The 20,866-nt window shown below is 43.0% G+C and overlaps 1 protein-coding gene across 3 annotated transcripts in view; it reads left to right on the forward strand.

Moving 5' to 3' along the window:
• Positions 1-20,866, forward strand: part of NFATC2IP (nuclear factor of activated T cells 2 interacting protein) — a 637,099-nt gene that overhangs the window by 503,063 nt on the left and 113,170 nt on the right. For all 3 annotated transcript variants that reach the window (XM_086932403.1, XM_086932401.1, XM_086932402.1), the window contains one exon: positions 11,398-11,566. In XM_086932403.1, coding sequence (XP_086788529.1) covers positions 11,398-11,566 — 169 coding nt within the window. The remainder of the gene's footprint in view (positions 1-11,397; positions 11,567-20,866) is intronic.

The following is a 20,866-nucleotide window of genomic DNA, read 5'->3' on the forward strand; positions in this document are numbered from 1 at the left end:
GACACAGACTGCAAAGTCTATGGGGGCTCTACAGTCGCAGCAGTTCTGGGGTGGTTCCTTTCGTCGCTCCAACAATAGGAGCTTCCAGAGGCCAGCTGTCCCAGCAGACACAATACAGTAAAGGAGGCACGCAGACCATCTACAACAAGAACAATAGGGGTGGCTACCGTGGAAACGGCACCAAGGGCAGAGGTCGTGGAAACAACAACTCCCGATCCTCCGCCACTAGCAAACAGTGACGTCTTGTCACTGCCCCCTGACCATACCACACCGGTCGGGGGAGACTACAACAGTTCCTGCCGGTCTGGAAATCCATCACTACAGACAGGTGGGTGAGGCAGCTTATCCAGTACGGTTATTGTCTGGAGTTAACATCCACTCCACCCAACATACCCCCAAGACACCGTCCTATGTCCGCAGAGCATTACCATTATTGCAGCAGGAGGTAGTCAGCATGCTGCAAAAAGGAGCCATAGAGCTTGTGCCTGTGGAACAAAAAGGTACAGGGGTGTACTCGCTGTACTTCTTGATCCCAAAAAAGGACTAGTCCCTCAGACCCATACTGGACCTCAGGCCCCTAAACCAGTACATTCTATCAGAACACTTTCACATGCTCACATTACAGCTGGTTTAACCGTTACTCAGTCAGGGAGATTTCCTCGCAGCACTAGATGTCAAGGATGCATATTTCCATATATCGCTACACCCGTCACACAGGAAATATCTCAGATTTACCATTCAGGATCAGCATTATCAGTTCAAGGTCCTCCCTTTCGGAGTGACGACAGCACCCAGGGTGTTTACCAAGTGCTTGGCGACAGTGGCTGCACACCTACGGAGACAGAACGTTCACATCTATCCTTATCTGGACGACTGGCTTATCCAGGCGAAGTCAGCCCAGCAATGTTCCGCCCACATGTCCCACACCATTCACCTTCTTCACGATCTGGGGTTTTCACCGAATTATCCAAAGTCCCACCTTCAGCCTGCCCACGTACGGCAGTACTTGGGCGCAATAATAAACACTCTGGCAGCCAAAGCACAGCCAAATTCAGTGAGGATCAACAGCATGCAATTGCGGAAATTCAAACCGCAACACTCGCTTCCAGCACGAGTGTTCATGCAGCTGATAGGCATGATGGCCTCCTGCATCTTCATAGTCCCGCACGCGAGACTACACATGCGTCCGCTTCAGGAGTGCTTAGCACGTCCGTGGAATCAGGACAATTGAAAGACCTAGTGTTGGTGACCGGTCGCGCATACAACTCTCTGCATTGGTGTAATCCACAAAACCTTTGCAGGGGCCGACCGTTCCAGGAGCCTGTGCCACAGAATATTCTGACAACTGGACGCATCTCTCCAGGGATGGGGAGCTCATGTACTCCACTACACAGTGCAGGGACTATGGACAGCACAGCAGAAAAAGGTGCACATCAACCTTCTGGAACTGATGGCTATCTTCATGGCAATGAAAGCATTCAAGGTACATTTGTGCAACAAGGTTGTGTTGATCCGGACGGACAACATGACGGCCATGTACTACATACAGAAGCAGGGAGGTACACTCTCCACAGATGTCTCATCTGGCTCAGAGCATGTGGAAGTGGGCCATTCAGAGAAACATCATCCTCATGGCAGAACACCTCCCAGGCAAGGACAATCAGATGGCGGACCTGCTCAGCAGGCACAGCCACCAGATGCACGAGTGGGAGATACATCCATCAGTACTCCATCCGTACTTCCATCAGTGGGGTCATCCAGAGATAGACCTCTTCGCAGCAAGGGAAAACGCAAAATGCCAAAGCTTTGCCGGCAGATTCCCACACCCACAGTCGCAGGGAAATGCAATATGGATGAACTGGTGAGGCATATTTGCGTATGGTTTTCCCCCAGCTAAAGCAACACTCGATGACTCTAATCCTGGTTGCTCCAACGTGGGCACGCCAACCATGGTACACCACGTTTCTAGAACTCTCCGTGATACCGCATCAAAGGCTACACCTCACGCCCAAGCTTTTGACGCAGAGCCATGGCGACATTCAGCATCCAGATCCGCAACAGCTCAACCTGGTGATCTGGCTCCTGAGGTCTCAGAATTTGGCTACCTCAACCTGCCTCCTGACTGTATGGATATCATAAGGGAGGCAAGAAAGCCCACCACTAGAGCATGTTATGCGGCAAAATGGAAGCGGTTTGTCATTTATTGTGCCAATAACAACATTAATCCGCTAGATGCATCTACTCACAACATCATCGGTTATCTGTTACATCTATACAAATGCAATCTGGTCTATGCTTCCATTCGTATACATTTATCCGCAATAGCAGGTTATCTCCAAAACAGACAGCATCTTTCACTGTTCAGAGTGCTTGCCATCAAAGCTTTTCTGGAGGGACTCAAACGAGTTATTCCTCCCCGACACCCGCCAGCATCTGTATGGAACCTGAATGTGGTCCTCACCAGACTGGTGGGTCCACCTTTTGAACCTCTACACTCATGCGAGATACAATTCTTGACATGGAAAGTGGCTTTCCTAATAGCAATCGCATCGCTACGACGAGTTAGTGAACTTCAGGCACTAACTATCCAGGAGCCATTCCTACAGATTCACTCCAACAGGGTGGTACTACGCACTAACCCCAAGTTTCTGCCTAAAGTGGTTTCACAGTTCCATATCAATCAAACTATAGATGTCAAAAGAGCTCTAATGTACTACATAGATAGGACAAAAGATTTTAGGATAACAAAACAACTGTTTGTTGCCTTTTCACCACAACACAAAGGCAACCCCATTTCCAAAGCAGGTATAGCCAGGTGGATCGTTAAGTGCATACAGATTTGCTATCAAAAGACTAAGCGCACATTAACAGTTCCCCCGAGAGCCCACTCCACACGAAAGTTGAGGGCCTCCATGGCTTTCCTTGGAAACATTCCTTTAGAGGAAATCTGTAGAGCAGCCACATGGTCTACCATACACACATTTACAAAACACTACTTCGTAGATATGCACTCCAAACAGCAGACAGCTGTAGGGCAGGCTGTTCTAAAAACTTTTTCAGACTGCTGCAGCTGGCACGGGCGGCCGCCGCTAATAGAGGGACTGCTATATATTCTATGCACAGATATGATTTCAGCAGCCCACATGCCTCGAACCGAATATGCTACTTACCAGTATGCATCTGTTCTTGGCATGTAGGGCTGCTGACATTCATATCGCCCGCCCTCCTCAAGGGCGCCTGTAGCGGGTGCAGCACTCAGAATTACTCTTAGCATGGTCATCACTTACTGTATTACACTCCATCTCTGCCTCAATGGCTAAAAACAATCTGAGGATGGAGTCGATGCCCATGCGCACTGTAGTCCAGGGGAGGAGCCACCTATCTCCTGATACTTCAAAGACTCTTCTAGGAAAACAATGTGCAATCATCCGGACCCAACACTAGGCGGCGATCTATGCACAGATATGAATGTCGGCAGCCCTACATGCCAAGAACAGATGCATACTGGTAAGTAGCATATTTGATTTTTGGAAAAACATCACCTTTCCGCGGCTCATTAATAATATTGTTACTTGAAGCATTTTGTGGTGCACCTTTGTGGTTGTCTATCTGTATTTGATTCCCTAGGGAATAGGCACAGTAACGGTGGGTGCCAGACAGTGTGCACACAAACCCCTATTGTAATTTGAGGGGAAGATACATTCGTTTGGGGGGAAAGGAGGTCAGGTGCTGTTAGTAGGAAGGGTCCATCGTTATGCTTCAGTTCTCATATAGATATATAGATATATAGATATATAGATATATAGATATATAGATATATAGATATATAGATATATAGATATAGAGATATAGATATATAGAGATATAGAGATATAGAGATATAGATATATAGATATATAGATATATAGATATATAGATATATAGATATATAGATATATAGATATATAGATATATAGATATATAGATATATAGATGTATATAGATGTATCTATGTATATGTATATGTATATATATATATACACATATATATATATGTATATATATGTATGTATATGTATATATATATATGTATATGTGTGTATATGTGTGTATATATATATATATATATATATATATATATATTACATTCCAAGGATTTCCTATCTTTGCCAGACTCGTGAAAACTGAAGAAACGGATATGGACCCAAAGTAAGTGCTTGTGAAGATTTTATTTTAGGTGCTTCAAATCTCCATGACTCGTTTCGCGCTGCCCAGAGCGCTTGATCGAATGACACAGACAACTCCTAGGACATTGGTTTAAATAAGCACAATTGTAATTATATGGTTTAGCCTACATATATCATAGATATAGAAGAGTTACTCATTGTTGAGAAACTACAAAAGGTAAAGTTCAAAAAAACAAATTGTACAATGTAGACATACCGGCTAAAATATTTACAATTTTAAAATATTTTATGTGCAAAACCAATTATCCTAAAAGAACAAATCTATGATAGTGCAAAACAAAGTGCTTGTTAAAAATCAATTTTATTGATTCCAAAATAGCAGCTTTCAAAATCCATTGTTCCTATATTTGTGTTTTTTTATATAATTTTTCAGGTTTCTTTATCTTAACTTTATCATTCATTTGCGGGCAAGAGCAGAATATGCCTGTATAGTGAAATCGGAGCCCCCATTTCACTTTCGCCACTTTGTAATCAATAAAGTGCATAGTGCTTGAGCAGCAACATGTGGGAGCAGCATCTGATAGTCTAATATCGGTATAAATACCAACTGAATCTATATTTACAAGGTATTGCACTACGGATATGTGAACAATATACATTATTTCTCATTTTTAGGGCCCAATAGAACTATTCTTATATTTGTCTCCACTCCTATTCTTTATAAATACACTAGCAATGATTCATAAATACGCCAAAGAATAAAAACCTTAAAATGGTTAAATATTGGATAAAATGAATGCATTCTCATTATATTAAATGTTAGAAAAAACCTATAAGAAATTCTATTAAAAAGTATAAATTTGTAAATAAATATTTATCAAATATTTAAAACACATAAAAAATTATTAAATTTATGTATGCATATATCTCCCTAAGATTCAAATTGATTGATATGTGACCCTTTGGCATGTTTTCTTAAAGACAAGTAAACAAATCCTCTGTGATGTTGAGACCCGAAGGTTGTTTTGTGTTTAGTTCTATTATATACCGGGTCTCTAGGCGGCCTAGTTTTTCCTCTCTATTGCCTCCTCGTTTACTTGCAGGGACACAATCTATTACAAAATATTTGAGCTCGCCACTTTTGGAATCATGTTTGGATTTAAAGTGTCTTGTCACTGGATAAGTGTTAGCTTGATTGCATATTGCTCTAAGATGTTGTAAGATTATTTTATGCACTGGGAGTTTAGTGCTCCCCACATATAGCAAGTTGCATGAGCAGGGCAAAACATAGACTGCATACTCCGTCTTACACATGAGTAATTTATTGATCTTATGCTTCTTCAAATCAAACGGTGAAAGGTAGGTAGTTTTATTCACCGCTTGTAAACGAGCTTTGCAAGTTTTGCAATTGAAGAAGCCTGCATGCGTCTGTAGCCAACTAGTTGATTCCATAATCTCTGGACTGGTTTTTACGAGCTCATCCTTAATGGATTGGCCTCTACTGTATGTTATTGAGGGTCTTTTAGGAAGATCTTTGCCAATTACTGGGTCACTTAAAATCAAGGGCCAATTTTTGTTGATAACGACGATGCACCCTTTGTTATGGTGATGCAGCAGTTTTGACTTGGCGTGAGGCGATATATATAGATATATAGATCTTAACTATTCTAAAACCCGAGTGGATGTTTACTGTTACATCAGAAAGCTCAAACTTAAAAAATTCTTTAGTATTAAGGAAGGTTTGAATGACAAGGAACCATCTGGTAATACTATAGTTGCTCATAAACCTTTGACACTACCAGCTATGGATACTAAAACCTTCCTAATGATGCATCAACTAGCGACAAATGATACATCTGATATGGACATGGCTACAACCCAAGGTGAACTAAGGGCAGCATCATTTGAACAAGTGGGGGCTAACATCAGCCCATTCAAACATAAATCCAAATTTATCCCGCTGTGCCCAGGGACTCAGTTGACATTTTCCAGGATGTAGTGGTTGAGGACCTGAAACAATTACACCATAAAATAAAACACTAGAAAAGATATAAGAGTAAGAAAGAACTGGAATATCTTTCACTGACTAAAAGATTGAGCAAAGACTATAAAATTGTCACTACCGCGGATAAGGGAGGCAATGTGGTAATTTGGCCACAGGATGCTTACATTGAGGAGGCCAATAAACAACTTAGTGACTCATCTTGCTATTCTCGAACTAGTATGAAACAATACACCGATGCTAGAGAGACGCTACAAAAACTGCTACATAAGTGGCATGATTTCCAAACAAGAATTTGAGTTTTTACATGTAGTGTCCAGTGTTGCCTAAACTATACCTTTTGCCAAAGGTCCACAAACAGGTTGTCCCAGATCCCGGCAGACCCATCATCTCGGCAATTGCAGGGATGGCAGAACATGTCACATAATATATAGACTATTTCCTGCAGGATTTGGTGAAGAACTTGCCCACATATATCAGACACCGGGGACTTCATCAGGAAAATTCAATGTATCCCATGGAGTGACGATATGCTTTTTATGACCCTAGATATCGAATTGCTCTATACGAGCATTATACATACCTCTGGACTGAAAGCTCTAGAATATTTCCTAGGAAAAAGAACTTATCAATTGTTATAATCATAACAATGTTAGTAGAACTCACAACCTGGTGTCTACATAACAATTTCTCTGTTTGGCAGCGATATCTTTGTTAATAAAATGCGGTGTTGCGATGGCGGCCTGCTTCTCCCCCAGCTATGCGTGTTTACACGTAGGCTGGTGGGAGGAGTGGGTCCTCAAAGGAACGCTTGGGACTCTTTTTAACAGACATGTTGCACTAAGGGTGCGATATATAGATGTTTTTGTTTTATGGAAGGGTGACTCTGACAGTGCCAACAATTTTATCAGGTCTATCAATGAGAATCAGATAAACCTTAAATTCACATCGGTTATCAACAAATGTGAGGTTGAATTCCTTGATGTAAAAGTTTTTACTCATGAGGGACACTTGGCAACCAAACTTCACAGGAAGGTCACTGCTGGCAATAACATCTTACATGCCAGCAGTGCACATCCAAAACATGTGATTGATAATATTCCGTTTGGTGAGTCACTCAGACTTAAGAGAATCTGTAGTACTGATACGGACCTCACTAACTGCACTAATGAAGCCCTGGATAGATTCAGACGTAGGGGCTATAGGGAGTCTGTTTTGAAACTAGCAGTACAAAAAATGAAGGTTAGAAGTAGGGAGTCAATACTGGCTCCCACTGGCATCTGTCCTCCTAATGTTGTACCTACAGAAAATGAACAGGCCCCTAGACTGATCACAGCCTACAGTAAACAGGCCAGGCAAATTAGGTCCATTATCAAGCGAAGGTGGCCAATCCTTAAGACAGATTTGGTTTTAGCACCGAGGCTGCCTGACGGTCCCTCTATAACATATCGAAAGGGACCTTCTCTTAGGACCCAAATTTGCCATGAATTTCCAGAACTTGGCAAGAAGGAAGACTGGTTGAAATCCCAGCCGGGATTTAAACGCTGCTCCACTTGCAGAGCGTGTAAATTTGGAATAAACACCACCCAATACTCCACATCTTTCAGTCCAACTATGACTAACATAGTAGGGTCGTTCAACTGCAAGACGGAATTTGCAGTCTACGTCCTGACATGCACCTGTGGTCTTAGATATGTTGGAAGCACTTGACTACAGGTGCATGTCCGGATTCTCCAGCATCTACGTGCCATCGTTAACAATGATGGCACGTATCCAGTGGCCAGGCATTTCAAGGCCATACATAATAACAATTTACAATGCCTGTCCTACTATGTTATCGCCTCAGTTCCAAAGCCTTGCAGGGGAGGTGACGGAGACAAAACTCTCAGGAGGCTGGAATCACACTTCATTTTAGAACTGGACAGTAAATTCCCTAATGGGCTGAATCCCACTGATTATTTGTATGTGTTCCTTTAAAATTATGATATTCACTTTCTAATTATGTAGGTTTAGTAGAGTGCTATGCCTTTCGGTTCTGTATAAATTTTGAATCTCTTTGAGAAATTTGCACCTTTATTACTTTATTTAGTTTCATGGTTACATGTTTTTTCCTCTGTTATCCCATTTTCTATTTAATTGGAAGCACTTTCCTTTTACACTTTGATATGAGGACATAGACACAACAGTGTGTACATTTGGTTTTCTTCCAACATTTGATACTTTCCACTTAACTATGCTAACTAGCTATTTATACTCTGAGCAGTAAGCATTTCATTTGACCATTATTGCATTCATGCAGACATTTCAAACTATACGGAGTTATAATATCATTTGACGAATAGGAATTAAGTTATTTATATATTTATATATTTATTCCTATGTCCATACAATATTGCGTTTTTTGCACAAGATTTGTAATCTATTTTGGTATTTATACTAAAATATAGACTTTTTAGATCTGATTGTTTACATATTGCAATTTTTGCACACAATCTCTTGGCATTTTGCACAAAATTCTGTGGCACTTTAAAGCGATCTTTTGCACATTTCAGCTCTTAGTGTTATTTGCACATATTACAACTAGTATGGACTAACACAGTATTTAAACAACAACATTTTGGTCATTGCATTAATGCTTTTTTATATTTTTAATATACATTGTTTTAATTGTTTTCAATGTATACAAATTGCTCAGACTAATGTTTATATGGATTTAACTACTATTTGCTTTTATTCCATTTTACATTAAGCATTTATTTGTGAAATTTTAGAAATGTTTGGAAGACATACTCTACATGTTTTGTACTATCACGTGGTTAGATAGAAAAAAAAAGCTTCTGAAAGAAAAAAACTATGGAACGGTTACTATTTAAATGGTGAATAGTTAATTTACTGACTATCTATGAGCAAGGGCGGATACCCGAAACGCGTCAGATCTAGGAAACTCGACCTTAAATAAATACCTGTGCCTAAAAGAAACGCTGGATTTGCGTGGTTTCTGTCGCTTTGCTGGCGTGGTGGGAGACTGCAGCTGAGTGATATATATGTATATATATATATATATGTATATGTGTATGTGTATGTATATGTGTATGAATATGTATATATCCAAACAAAGACGTGCGCAGTTCGCCACGCCACACGGACCACACCAGCATACTTGACAGTTCTTTTATTTGTGAAAATACAGGCATAACGCGTTGTGTGTGTATATGTATGTGTATGTATATATGTGTATGTATATATGTGTGTGTATATATGTGTGTGTATATATGTGTGTGTGTATATATGTGTTCCAGGGTCCCTGCTCTTTTCTATGCCATCTAAGCATCAAAATCTTATTTTCTTTCAGAAGAGAGAAAAAATGTGTGCTACTTTATTGCCCCTGCAAAATTTCCATTTGTAATTTAAAAAAATGAGATCCTGTCTGTACTGGTGTTTTTGTAGTGAGTTTTGCTTGCTGTAAAAAGCTTGGACGCACTCTGCCTCCACAGGACATGTACCCAGTGCTTGCGTAAAAATTTCCACCACTAAATATGAAGCCCCAAGGCGTGGCATAACTCCTTGCAAATACAGATTTTACCTGCCCTAAAGCCGAGGGGTGTGCAATATACCTGCTTCGTTTCATTTTGCGTTTTTTAAATCACTGAGCCATATTTGTCTCTTAAATCATAAATTACTTCATTCTAGAAATATAAAAAGTAAACCCAATCCATCATCCATCCACCTGTCCATACATTTCTGTTAATGTACAGGGAACCTACATATGCAAGCACGCACACATATGCATACTTTCACATGTAAAAACAACTTCATTTGTCAATTATTTAGTGTGCCTACTGCTTTAACCCTCATTCTACAGCGCCTGTAAACCAGTCTTGGCAAATATGTTGTACTCTCATTGGTTGCCTCATACTGCTATTTTCTTGACTTTTAAACATATTGGAAACCTGTCTAAAAAAATCAAATATCACAAATCTCGCATATGTGAAAACTGTTGGCTTTGCCAATATTTGTGGTGTTTTTTTGTTGTTTTTTTCAACTTTGATTCACATGGTATAATGTGGACTGGGAAAACACCCAGCAACTTGGCTCTACCTTAGACCACTCTCATTCGCTTTAAACTTCGAGAAACTAGGCTGCAACCCAGGTTTATTAGTCACCCCATAAAGAAGTGCTGGTGGGGTCCACCAACTGAAATTAAGCACTGTAAGAGCCTTCATGGTTGGCTGTGAGCGCCAAAGTTTCACAGCCCTTGCATTGTTTGCTGTAATTTAATGTCTGACTTTCAAACAATAACGAAAATTACATCTTCATTCCCACAATAAGCATCAACTTGATAAACTTGTTGAGCGGTATGAATCCCACACACCAGGTTCATAACTCCACCCCAGAACAGAAATTGCGTTTTTGACTTAATTTGGAACTGAGCCTTTCATTTGGTTGTAAAAAAAAAAAAATTTGAAATTAAAGATCTACTACTGGGTAGAACTTTAATGTCCCTAAATGTGGACTCTGGCTTATTACTAGTATATCTAGCGTAAAATGGAGCTGCTCCATATTTACTTTTAGTAGAGCTACTATTTTTCACATGGCAATGCTGGTTCATTTTCATTTTTTGACCAGCAAGTCACTAGTATGTTGTCTCTTGACTGGGAAGAAATATTTCGATATGCCTGTTGGGGCTTATCTCTGCTGCTAATAATAGTAAAATGTTCCTTTCCATAAACATTTAACTGGACAGATGTAAGGGACACCATGAGATAGTTTTGTTTTTAAGGGATAAAGATGTAAGTGCATACAGGGGCATTGTTCAGAGGTATATGGACAAATGAGAAAATAGGTTATCTGAACGGGGGAAGCTGTTGGTGACATGATGCTCCCTTCAGATTGTAGACCTGAATGAGACCATCTGGCCATGCATAGGGGTTCTGAGATGAATTAGTAACTGTTCTGATTGTGGTGGGTGGTTACGTCTTTTTTTTGGTGATTGACCACTTTGTATTTAAGACAACTGATTTGTAATATTTTGCTTAAGTGGTATTTGTAGTGTCCATCGCTGGTTGTGGTCTGCTTGATCAATTCTTTTTTTCTTCATTTCTGCAGTGTTGATAGGTAATGTTTTCAAATGGTGAAAAACAGCGGAATTCTTGCTTTAATGTGTAAAGCTTAGATTCCTTGTAAGCGGCCCATGCTATTAAACCAACATTTTTCATTTTTTGTGCCTAGTGAAGTAAATGCAAAACTCAAAGACCTAGACATGTTGCGATCACCGACCAGCCAAGCCTTACCGAATGATAGTGATGATGAGGTCATCCTAGTGGATTCCAGCGTTCCACAAGAAATCACTCTAAAAGTGCGGCGGCATTCCAAACTTTACAGAGTCTCCATGCAGCTGGTAAGTTATGGTATTACAAGCATCTCACACTCTTAACATGCAAGCCTTTGGCTGTTTTAAGCTTATGAACTAAAAGTGGAATTTATTTTGAGGAAAGAACCGGGAGAGGGAAATCTCTGGCAACACCTGAGGCTGATGGAGATATATTCCATCACTAAACATTGGAATCTTGGATTGGTAAGATGAAAATTCCCTGTGCTTGTTGCAGAGTCCTGTAGGGTAATGGCTCTACGTTGAGAGCTCAGTGGCTTGAGGTGGCATTTTTTGCGCTCTTACAAGCATGTTTTACTTTATCAATAAATGATCAGGCAATTCCTTCTTGGCCTTGTTTTGAAAATGGTTGTTGGGTGGGATTTTACTAGGAGGAAATTATTTTTTAGACTAAATGCTGAATGGTCTCTATATTGCATTGTACTACTCTTTGGCTGTTGTAGACCACTTTTAGATGCCGGAATCATGTAGAGTTAGCAACAAAAACATTAGTTCAGTTAATTAATTGTGGAGAGAGCCCAAAAGCGGAGGGTGCCCTTTTGATAGTTGGAGGATTTGAGCTTTACTTTCCATGTATCGGGGATTTTGGCAGATACAAGCACCAACCTGCCTGAAAAGTTGAAAGCGTGGATAATTACAATAAGAAATGAATGGGCCAGGCAAACAGTTACAAGCAATTCCTATACTCCGATGGAGTAGAGCCACTTTTATGCGATTTGTGCACGTACACCTATGCTTTAAATGTCTTGGAGATTAATATAGACTAGTTGTGTAGTGTCCCATCTGAATGGTACCCCACATATGCTTTTTATCGCCTTATTTTGCTGAGCTGTTAAACAGTATTAGTCACTTACCTCCGTATTTTTATTAACCTTGCGAGTCTTTCACTCCCTGCTGGACATGGTTTCAATTCCAAATCAAGGACTTGTGACTTATCTGTCCATTTATTCTACTTAATAGAGCCAAGTTGTGGTTGAGGTTATTGGATATGAGTGTCAACGTGTGCTTTGTGAACTTTCTGTATGATCTGCACTCCAATTTAGTGGCTAAAGTGCGTTTGACGCCAGCTTGGGAAACGTCCCGTGCATTTAGCCTCAAGTGCGGTGTGTCTCAAGGCTGTACTTTGGCCCCATAAATATTTTTGGTTCTGAAATTTTGAAAGGCAAAAATAACAAGAAATATCGGGACAAAGCATTCACAGGTTTACATGTCCTACCAAGGTCATTGATGCAAAGTAATACAATAAGTAACGAGAAGAGTGTCAAATTTATATGTGCATTGTCCCAAGGGTATTGTCAGGGCCCTGCAGTGGGGCCACCTTGGGGCAAACTTTATCCAAGGACATGGGGTTTTACACCACACAGAGAGGGGTGGGGGGGAAGGGGTAGTCCAATCCCAATGTCAGAAGGGTACAAAAACATTGCAATGCTAAACAGTGGGAGGGTCGTCATAGATGTATGTGACTATGCAATGTCATGGAAGTTAAAATGTTGAGATGACTCCACTGAAGTGTTGGGAAAAGCAGAGACCTGGTTGAGTTTTTAATAGGGTGGGGAGTATCAGTCCCCTGTATGCCAGTAGGGCTTGGCACTTGAGGGAATGAAATAGGTTGAGGGCTTTAAGCCTAGGCGGTGTGAAGCATGAGTGCTGTAAGTGGGCAACTTAAGTTATCTGCCCAGTTGTATTCCAAGAGATTGGAGCTTGCTGCTGTGACCATCCCCCAGTCCCTGGGGAGCTACAGCATAGCGTTTGAGAATGTCTGACACTTCCTACCTCAGAGAAAATTGCAAATATCATTTTGGAGATTGAGAATAGTCTTGCGAGATATGAGTGGGGACCATCTGAAACCAGCAGAGAATTTTAGGCAGAGTGGACATTTTGACTGCATTCAGTAAACACATCCAAGAGACCAGGAGTGGTTTCCATAGGTGAAAGTCCTCCAGGACTGAACACCTATATTCCAGCCAATTAGCTTGTGTTCAAGTTGTAAGATCAGAGCTCAGGTGCGGTCCCAGATATTTGATAGATTTTGGAGCCCATTGAAAGGGGTGAAAGAGCCTGTGAGTCTGGAAGGTCCGTTTTGTTGATTTTGAGGTTAAGGGCCTGCAATTTAGTCATATTTATTTTTAAAAACCCAAGACCTTCTCAAAATCATGCAATACAGTGACTAAGGCTGCAAGGGAAGACTCAAGACGGGTGAGAGCTAGTAGAAGATAGTCAGCAAACAAGGCCAGTTTATTCTCATGCCCCCGAATTGTAGCTTTAAAGCCATCCCAAAGAATGTGGCCCGAGAACTCGTGAAGGGTTTAATTTTCCCATTGGATGTCAGCAACATCCACAGGGTCTCAACGAATAGGGAGGAAGCCGCCATAGGAGCAGATGGGGGAGGTGGGGCCGGCCCTGGCCAATGTAATCTCCAAATGGGCATGGTCGGAAAGATGTCTTCTAGGCCTGCCGAATTAAGGCTCCTTAATAGCGTGGGGGTAAGGGAAAAGTAGTCCATGCGGGAATAGACGAAGTGGTCTTGGGAGTAGAAGGAATAATCTTGAAACCTGGGATAGCCGTATTGCCAGGCATCTGTCAAGCCAAGTTCTATAAGATCGATTTTGAGCGCGGCAGACATCGCAACCATATATTGAAATACAGTGGCACTGGGGTCTAACTCTGGGTCGCACAGAAGGTTAAAGTCCACGTCCCCCTTTGTACAATGAATTTTAAGAAGCAGCCATTATCATTCTTCACCCCTTTAGTGGCTCACAGCAAAATAAGGCTTTGCAGAGTAGAACATCCGGGTCTTGCATAAGGAGACGGCGCCAGACCTGGTGCTGTTTATTTTGGGTGTTCAATCCTCGTATGTTAAGGGATAGGAATTTGATTTGTGGGTTAACAGCCTTGGGGAGGGCATGTCGTGTGAGCAGTGATAGCGCGTAATGGTAAGTGGGGCACTGTTTCAAGAGTTGTATGAACCGACTCGGAAACCCCGTGGATCAAGGAGTGTCTGGCTCCATCCCCTGAGAGGAGCGGGGAGTGGGCAGCCACGGAACTTGAGGGAAGGGTACCTAGAGTTTTGGAGGGTAGCCTGAAGTAGTAGCTTCGGTGGCAAGATGATGGGGGGGGGGGGGCATAGCAGGGCAAGTCTTATAAGAGTGTCCATCCCCTTAAAAAGGGAGAAAGGAGAAGGAATTAAAACACAACAAGCAGCCAACATGGCTCAAATACTCCATTCATATCTTGAATCAGTGGTGTACCTGCAGGGGGGCCATTTGAGAGAAGTCACTCTCCTATGGATTGAATTGAGTGGTGTTGTAAGGAAGGGTGGAGATGCAAAGGCTCTGTCCTCTTGCCAGCATTGGTCGGGTAGATGAAAAGCAGCCAGAAGGGCCTCCAGCAGTCCAGTGTGGCAACGCAGTGTGTTGCAGTGCCAGGGCAATGCTGCGGGACCAACTGAGGTCAATGGGTTACCAGCCTCACCCCAAGCCCTGGCTTTAGTTACCAGGAATTCGATCATGGAGCAGCACGGAGAAGCAAAGAATCCTTTCCTGGGGATGCACCTATCCATCTGATGTCTGGATGGTGGGGGGGGGGATAGATCCTACATTAGTCAGAGGTCGATGGGATGGGCAATGGACCACTCCAGGTTGCTTATGTGTTGGATAATGTCCTATTTAGCTTCGTGAGCAGCCACATCTATTTTTGCCTGTGGATGTGAGGACTGTGCCATGACCCATTGCGGCTTCAAAGGTGGCTGACTGAGAAAGCACAGCAGGCGCGAGCTAGCCCTGTCTGTGTCCTGCGCCAAGCCCAAGAGTTGTTTTGCCTCCTTCAGAGACCGAATAGGTCCTCAACAGCCCTCCCTGGTGAAGATGAGTGCAAAGGTGTGGCCCCACTGATATCCGATATTGAGGTGCCTTAGCTTGTCAGTGTGGCCTTGAAAGACAATGTCTGTCTTTTTTCCTCGAGGCCTGGAGGATGACTTCCTTTTCATTAAAGAAATGAACCCTTGTAAGGATGTTGGGGGCAACCTTTGTGCGACCCAGGGCCACCTGTTGGGCTTTGTCCAATGCTGGCGGGGAGACATCGTCCTCCCTGATGATGTGGAGGAGGTCTGCATTAATGATCATTATGTCTTTGCCCTCTGCTCCTCTTGGAAGTCTTCGTATGCAAAAATTATTACTCCTACTTCTATTCTGCTTTTCTGCCTGTTTTAGTTGCAATTCAATTTGCGGTAAAACTGCTCCTCTGCCATAGCATCTCCTGCTCCAACGAGCGTGCGTCTACGGTGCGCTACAGGTCATTTACGTGCCCCCGGCGGGAGCCCATCTGACTCCCCCAGAGCCCCAACGGTCCCGTCAGGGACAGCCCCCTGGCCTGTGCATGTCGCCTTTAAGCAGTCACCAGGCCTCGCTGGGGAATCTAGTAGAATTTAAACCCACAGGATCATTTTGGAAGAACAGTCTTTGCACAGCGTAAAGATTTGTTATTTGGGTGTTCATTTTAATTTCTTTGGCTCCTGGCAGCCTCAAAACACCAGCTCATATCCTAAACTCAGCAAGTCTGCTGGAGTCTTCTTAACATAACTAAATAAAGGGGGAAGGGGACTATTTTACCACTGTGTAATGCAGTGTGTTCCAGCTGCTACATATTAGGCATGAATATGGGGGCATCACAAGTGCTCCCTCCTTCAAATAGAGAAATTCTGTGAAGAATAAAACTGGAGGTGCTCAGGGGAAGTTGTAAGAATCTTCTGCATATACAGAGTTAAACCGGTGTTGCATTGGAGGACACTGTCCAGCTAACCCCTATGCTTCTTTTGGTGACCATATAGATGAACCCTAGCAAAGTTCTGTAGAGATGGTGTTCTAGTTTGTATCAGTTTGGACAATTGGTGTTCCGTCCCTTGGCTGAAGTATTTCTAAATCTTTTCAGGCGTCTGGCTCTTTGTTTTTGTCCCCAATGTATTTTTAAAAAAAGAATAAACTGCGGGTACTGAGCCGCTTTCTGGAAAAATGTGAAGAAAACGGGTTGCAAGGAGAGCTGGGGAAAACACTGACTCATGATTGAATTCTCTGCAGTGTGGAGCCTGTTTTTTTTTTTTTTTTACCTCGCACTAGATCACACGCAATGGCAAAGGTCTCCTTTTCTGTTTTAGGTCTAGTTCAGTTTGGCAGCTTATGAATATTAGAATATCCATTGATGCCTGATGAGGTATCACTCGGGCCTGTAATGGGATCTCTTCGCAACCACTTTTGCACTGTTTTTTTGTAATTACTTTAGTTTTCTGCAAAGACTTTCCCTTAACACCCTGTTAATTTAGGGCACCGAAGATGTGTAGAGGCCCTGCGTCATCTGCGACTCAGATTACACTAATTATCTGAAAGAGACGATTTGTTACAGATTCCTTACCTTAATTACCCCAGGCATCGGTTTGGGTCTGGAGAATTTTTCTTCAGCAGTACCACTAGGTGTCAGTAGGAGGAGTTGGTCGATTCCGCGTCCGGCTGGCTTGTCGCCAGGATGTTGCAGTGCCTACTAAGAAGCAGTACCTGTGCGCTGACATCAGTTATTTATTTTTCTGTGCCAGCCTAGCGCAGATCCAGGGAGCTTGCCCCTCAGTCATTTTTTGACTAAACTTTTTTCTACTTTTGTCGACTTCTTTTTTTTTTTTTCCCGAGTCTTTGACTCCTGGTACACGAGGGATGTCCTATGGTCTGACCGGATTCAAGCCCTGTGACTACTGTTTAAAGCTGATGTTCATGACCGATCCGCAACTTGTGTACCTCTGGTGCGTGGAGCGCGACTATGACCCAAAGTCGTGCTCCGACTGTCTGGCCATTAAATCCAAAGTCTATGCAGGAGTTGTCCCGAAACCTGTTGGAGGCCCGGCAGTTAACTCTGCATCGGTCTTGCTTGAAGGGAAGGTCTTCGCTCTCCTCGATTAAATCGAAGCACAAGGCGAGGAAGGACGGTCGTTATTCGCCTTTTCTCAATTGGTCGGCTGGCACAACACTGGACCTGGAGCATTGTCTCACTAAAGATCCGTTCCTGGTACCTGACTCTTGGGCGACTCTGCGCTGCGCCCCCACCCCCTCTCCCAGTTTCAGGTAACTGAAGCATCCCCTGCCCAGCTTTATATGTTCTACAAAGCCGTCCACTGCGTTTGGGCAGACTCACTCTACTGGTGCGCCTTCGGGCCCCGCGGAGCCAGTTGGGGACTCTGGGCCTTTGATGCGTTGGGGCCCAGGCACGCAGGGTCCCCCGAAAGGTCGTTTTTTAAGGTGCATCCCTAGGATGCCCTTGAAGTGCATTTTTCATTCAATCTCACGCTGGCATCGTTGTGGGTTTAATGTGCCAAAGTTTGATACCAAACTTCCCAGTTTTCAGTAAAGCTATTATGGTACTGTGGAGTTCATTATGACAAACTTCCAGCGTTACTGCACTTACAATGTCTAAGACTTGGCTTAGACCCTGTAGGGGTACATGACTTATGCACCTGTACCCTCACCACTGGTGTAGTGCACCCAGCTAGAGGGGTGGCTGACCTATGCCAGGGCAGTGGGTTATAGGCATGGCAAACAGGGATGTGTGCCATGCTGACTCTTCACTTTGTTCTGCACCAAAGCATGCAGCCTGCAATGGCAGTATATATGTGTAATGTACAGGGCCTCTAAGGGTGGCACAATAAGTGTTGCAGCCCTTAGAGGCCTTCCCTGGCCACAGTGCCCTTGGTACCTATGGTACCATTTACAAAGGACTGACCTGTGGCCAAAGAGTGCCAATTGGCAGTTTAGGGAAAGGACATAGGCCCTGGGTACCTGTTTGGCAGGAACTCTGTGCACACTCAGTCAAATAACATCAGTGGTTTGGGAAAAGTGGGGGCAACCATGCAAAAAGAGGGTACTTTCTTACAATAATGTCAGCATTATCTTGATATTCGTTTTATAACCATATGTTCGAGGCATATGAGCTGCAAATTCTACACTTTGCACTAGATCGCCACCTGGTGTTGGGCTCGAATGATTGCATGTTGTCGTCTTGGAAGAAGTCTTTGTAGTCACAAGATGGGTGACTTCTCCCTTGGACGATAGTGCGCATGGGCATTGGCTCCATCCTTAGATTGTATTTTTCCGCCACTGATTTCGGATGCAACTTTTCCGCTCCAGTTTGGAAAATCTACATTTCAAAGACTTTGACGGACAAAAACCTCTAAAACAAACTTTAACTTCAATATACATAGACTCAACCTCATCACTTCGATTCCGGTCGTCGACGTGGTCCGTTGGGCCTACCCACGAGTTGAGGCCTACAACTCATGGAAAGGATACCATTCAAGAAATGCCCAGTGTGTGGAGCAACATTTCCACACAGCGACCATCACGAGGGGTGTAACCTGTGCTTATCACCTGAACACGACTAGTCCAGCTGCACAGCTTATGCGTCCTTTCGATCCAAGAAGACCATTGGAGATCGGAGGGCCCGTCGACGCGACATGCAGAGACCAGCTCCGGAACCGGTGGATATCTTCGAAGAAGGTCCATGTGTCCCCGAGGAAGATTCCGATCTCCAGATCGTATCTGAGGCAGACGACTCCATACAATCAGGTGCCTCTACCCTAGCCCCAACCCATAAAACAAAGGCGAAGGTCAAAAACTCTGCCTTCGGGGCCCAGTCAACACGATACACTGCTTCAAAAGCCCCGCCATCGAGCCCGGCTCCGAAGAAAATATTAAAGCCTTCCTTTTTTTAAATATTTTTTTTTTTTAATGGAAAGCATTTATTAAACAAAATGCCAAGGATAAAATAAATAAGAGCATAAAAACATTGTAAGAATGTGCAAAATCTTGGGATTTCAGGTCAACATGAACTACGGATGAGAAGTGAAAAATATGAACGCTGCAGAAATGCGTAAGGTTATGTTTCCACTTGGGATTCTTTCAGCCACCCTAAGATATGTCACTGGAAAGTAGCCCGTACCATGTCCAGTTGTGGGGAAAATGTTACAAATACATTGGCATATTAAAGCCTTCCAGTAGCTCCATACCAAGCAAACCGCATGTGCCGATACTACCAGCTCCGTCGGCACCGAAAGAAGTCCTGGTTCCGAAAAGCACTCAAACTGTCCACTCCTAAAGATAAGACCGCACCGAAACCAATGAAGCCTGCTTCGACCCAAAAATCTTCGGTGCCGAAACCCACAAAGCCTGATTCCGATGCCTTTAAGCCCTCGGACCAGGCCTCGACTCCTAAAACAATACCTTTGGTGCCAATAAGTACGCCAAAGAACTATACAACAACTCCTAAGGCTAAAGGAAAGCAAAAACCAGGCCCGGAGCCAAAAAAATCTGCGCCGAAAGCAATTTCTCAAGAAGAGCTTTTTACACCTGATCCTTTGCAGAAAAGGATATACATAGATCCAGAAACAGGACATGTTTCCACCACACCACACAGGAAGAGGTAGTCCGATACAGCACCTACACTTCCAGTGCCTGTCAAGAAGGACTCTGCAACATCTCCTATGCACCCTTCTTCTCCTGTATCTCCTTCTCCTGTTCTACCTTTAAACATTTCACCTCAAAATTCTCCTACTCATTCTCCACAACATACACCTCCTCAGGATGCTGTTGATCAGAATAGCATGGGGGGGGAGGAAAAGACCCAGATGACCCTTTCCCCTACTCAACAGGTTCACCAATATCCAAACCAACAGGTTATTCCAGATATTCCTGACCCACATATATATCCATCTAAACCTTCTCCTCCAGAAGATAATATTGGGTTTGTACACTTAATTAATAGGGCTGCCATCTATCACAATGTCACCATGCATTCAGATGAGGCAGAAGAAGATTTTTTTACTGGACACTTTTGAACAATCACAAAAATCTGTACAAATACTGCCACTGATTAAAGGAGTCATTAAACATCCACCAGAAGTGTTTAAAGATCCTGTAAGAGCTAGAATCATAAACGCTAGGATAGACAAAGTACAGAGCAGCTCCTGCGGATCCTGCCTACATTAAAGGACAGCTATCCTTAGACTCCCTAGTAGTTTCAAACACTAGGAAAAGAGCAAATTCCCAAACATCAGTCGAAGCACCACCTCCTGATAAAGAATCAAAGATCATAGATGCTTCAGGCAAAACAGATGCCCAAGCTAGCAATACATGGCGCATAGCTAACACACAAGCCCTCCTCGCAAGATATGACAGGGCACACTATGATCAGATAGAGTAGCTCTTACAACATCTACCTGACCAATATAAGGCACAAGCAGATGACCTCATACAAGAGGGTAAACTGATCTCAAATGCC

The sequence above is a fragment of the Lissotriton vulgaris genome, chromosome 7, assembly GCF_964263255.1.
Source record: "Lissotriton vulgaris chromosome 7, aLisVul1.2, whole genome shotgun sequence".
In the NCBI taxonomy this organism is placed as follows: Eukaryota; Metazoa; Chordata; class Amphibia; order Caudata; family Salamandridae; genus Lissotriton; species Lissotriton vulgaris.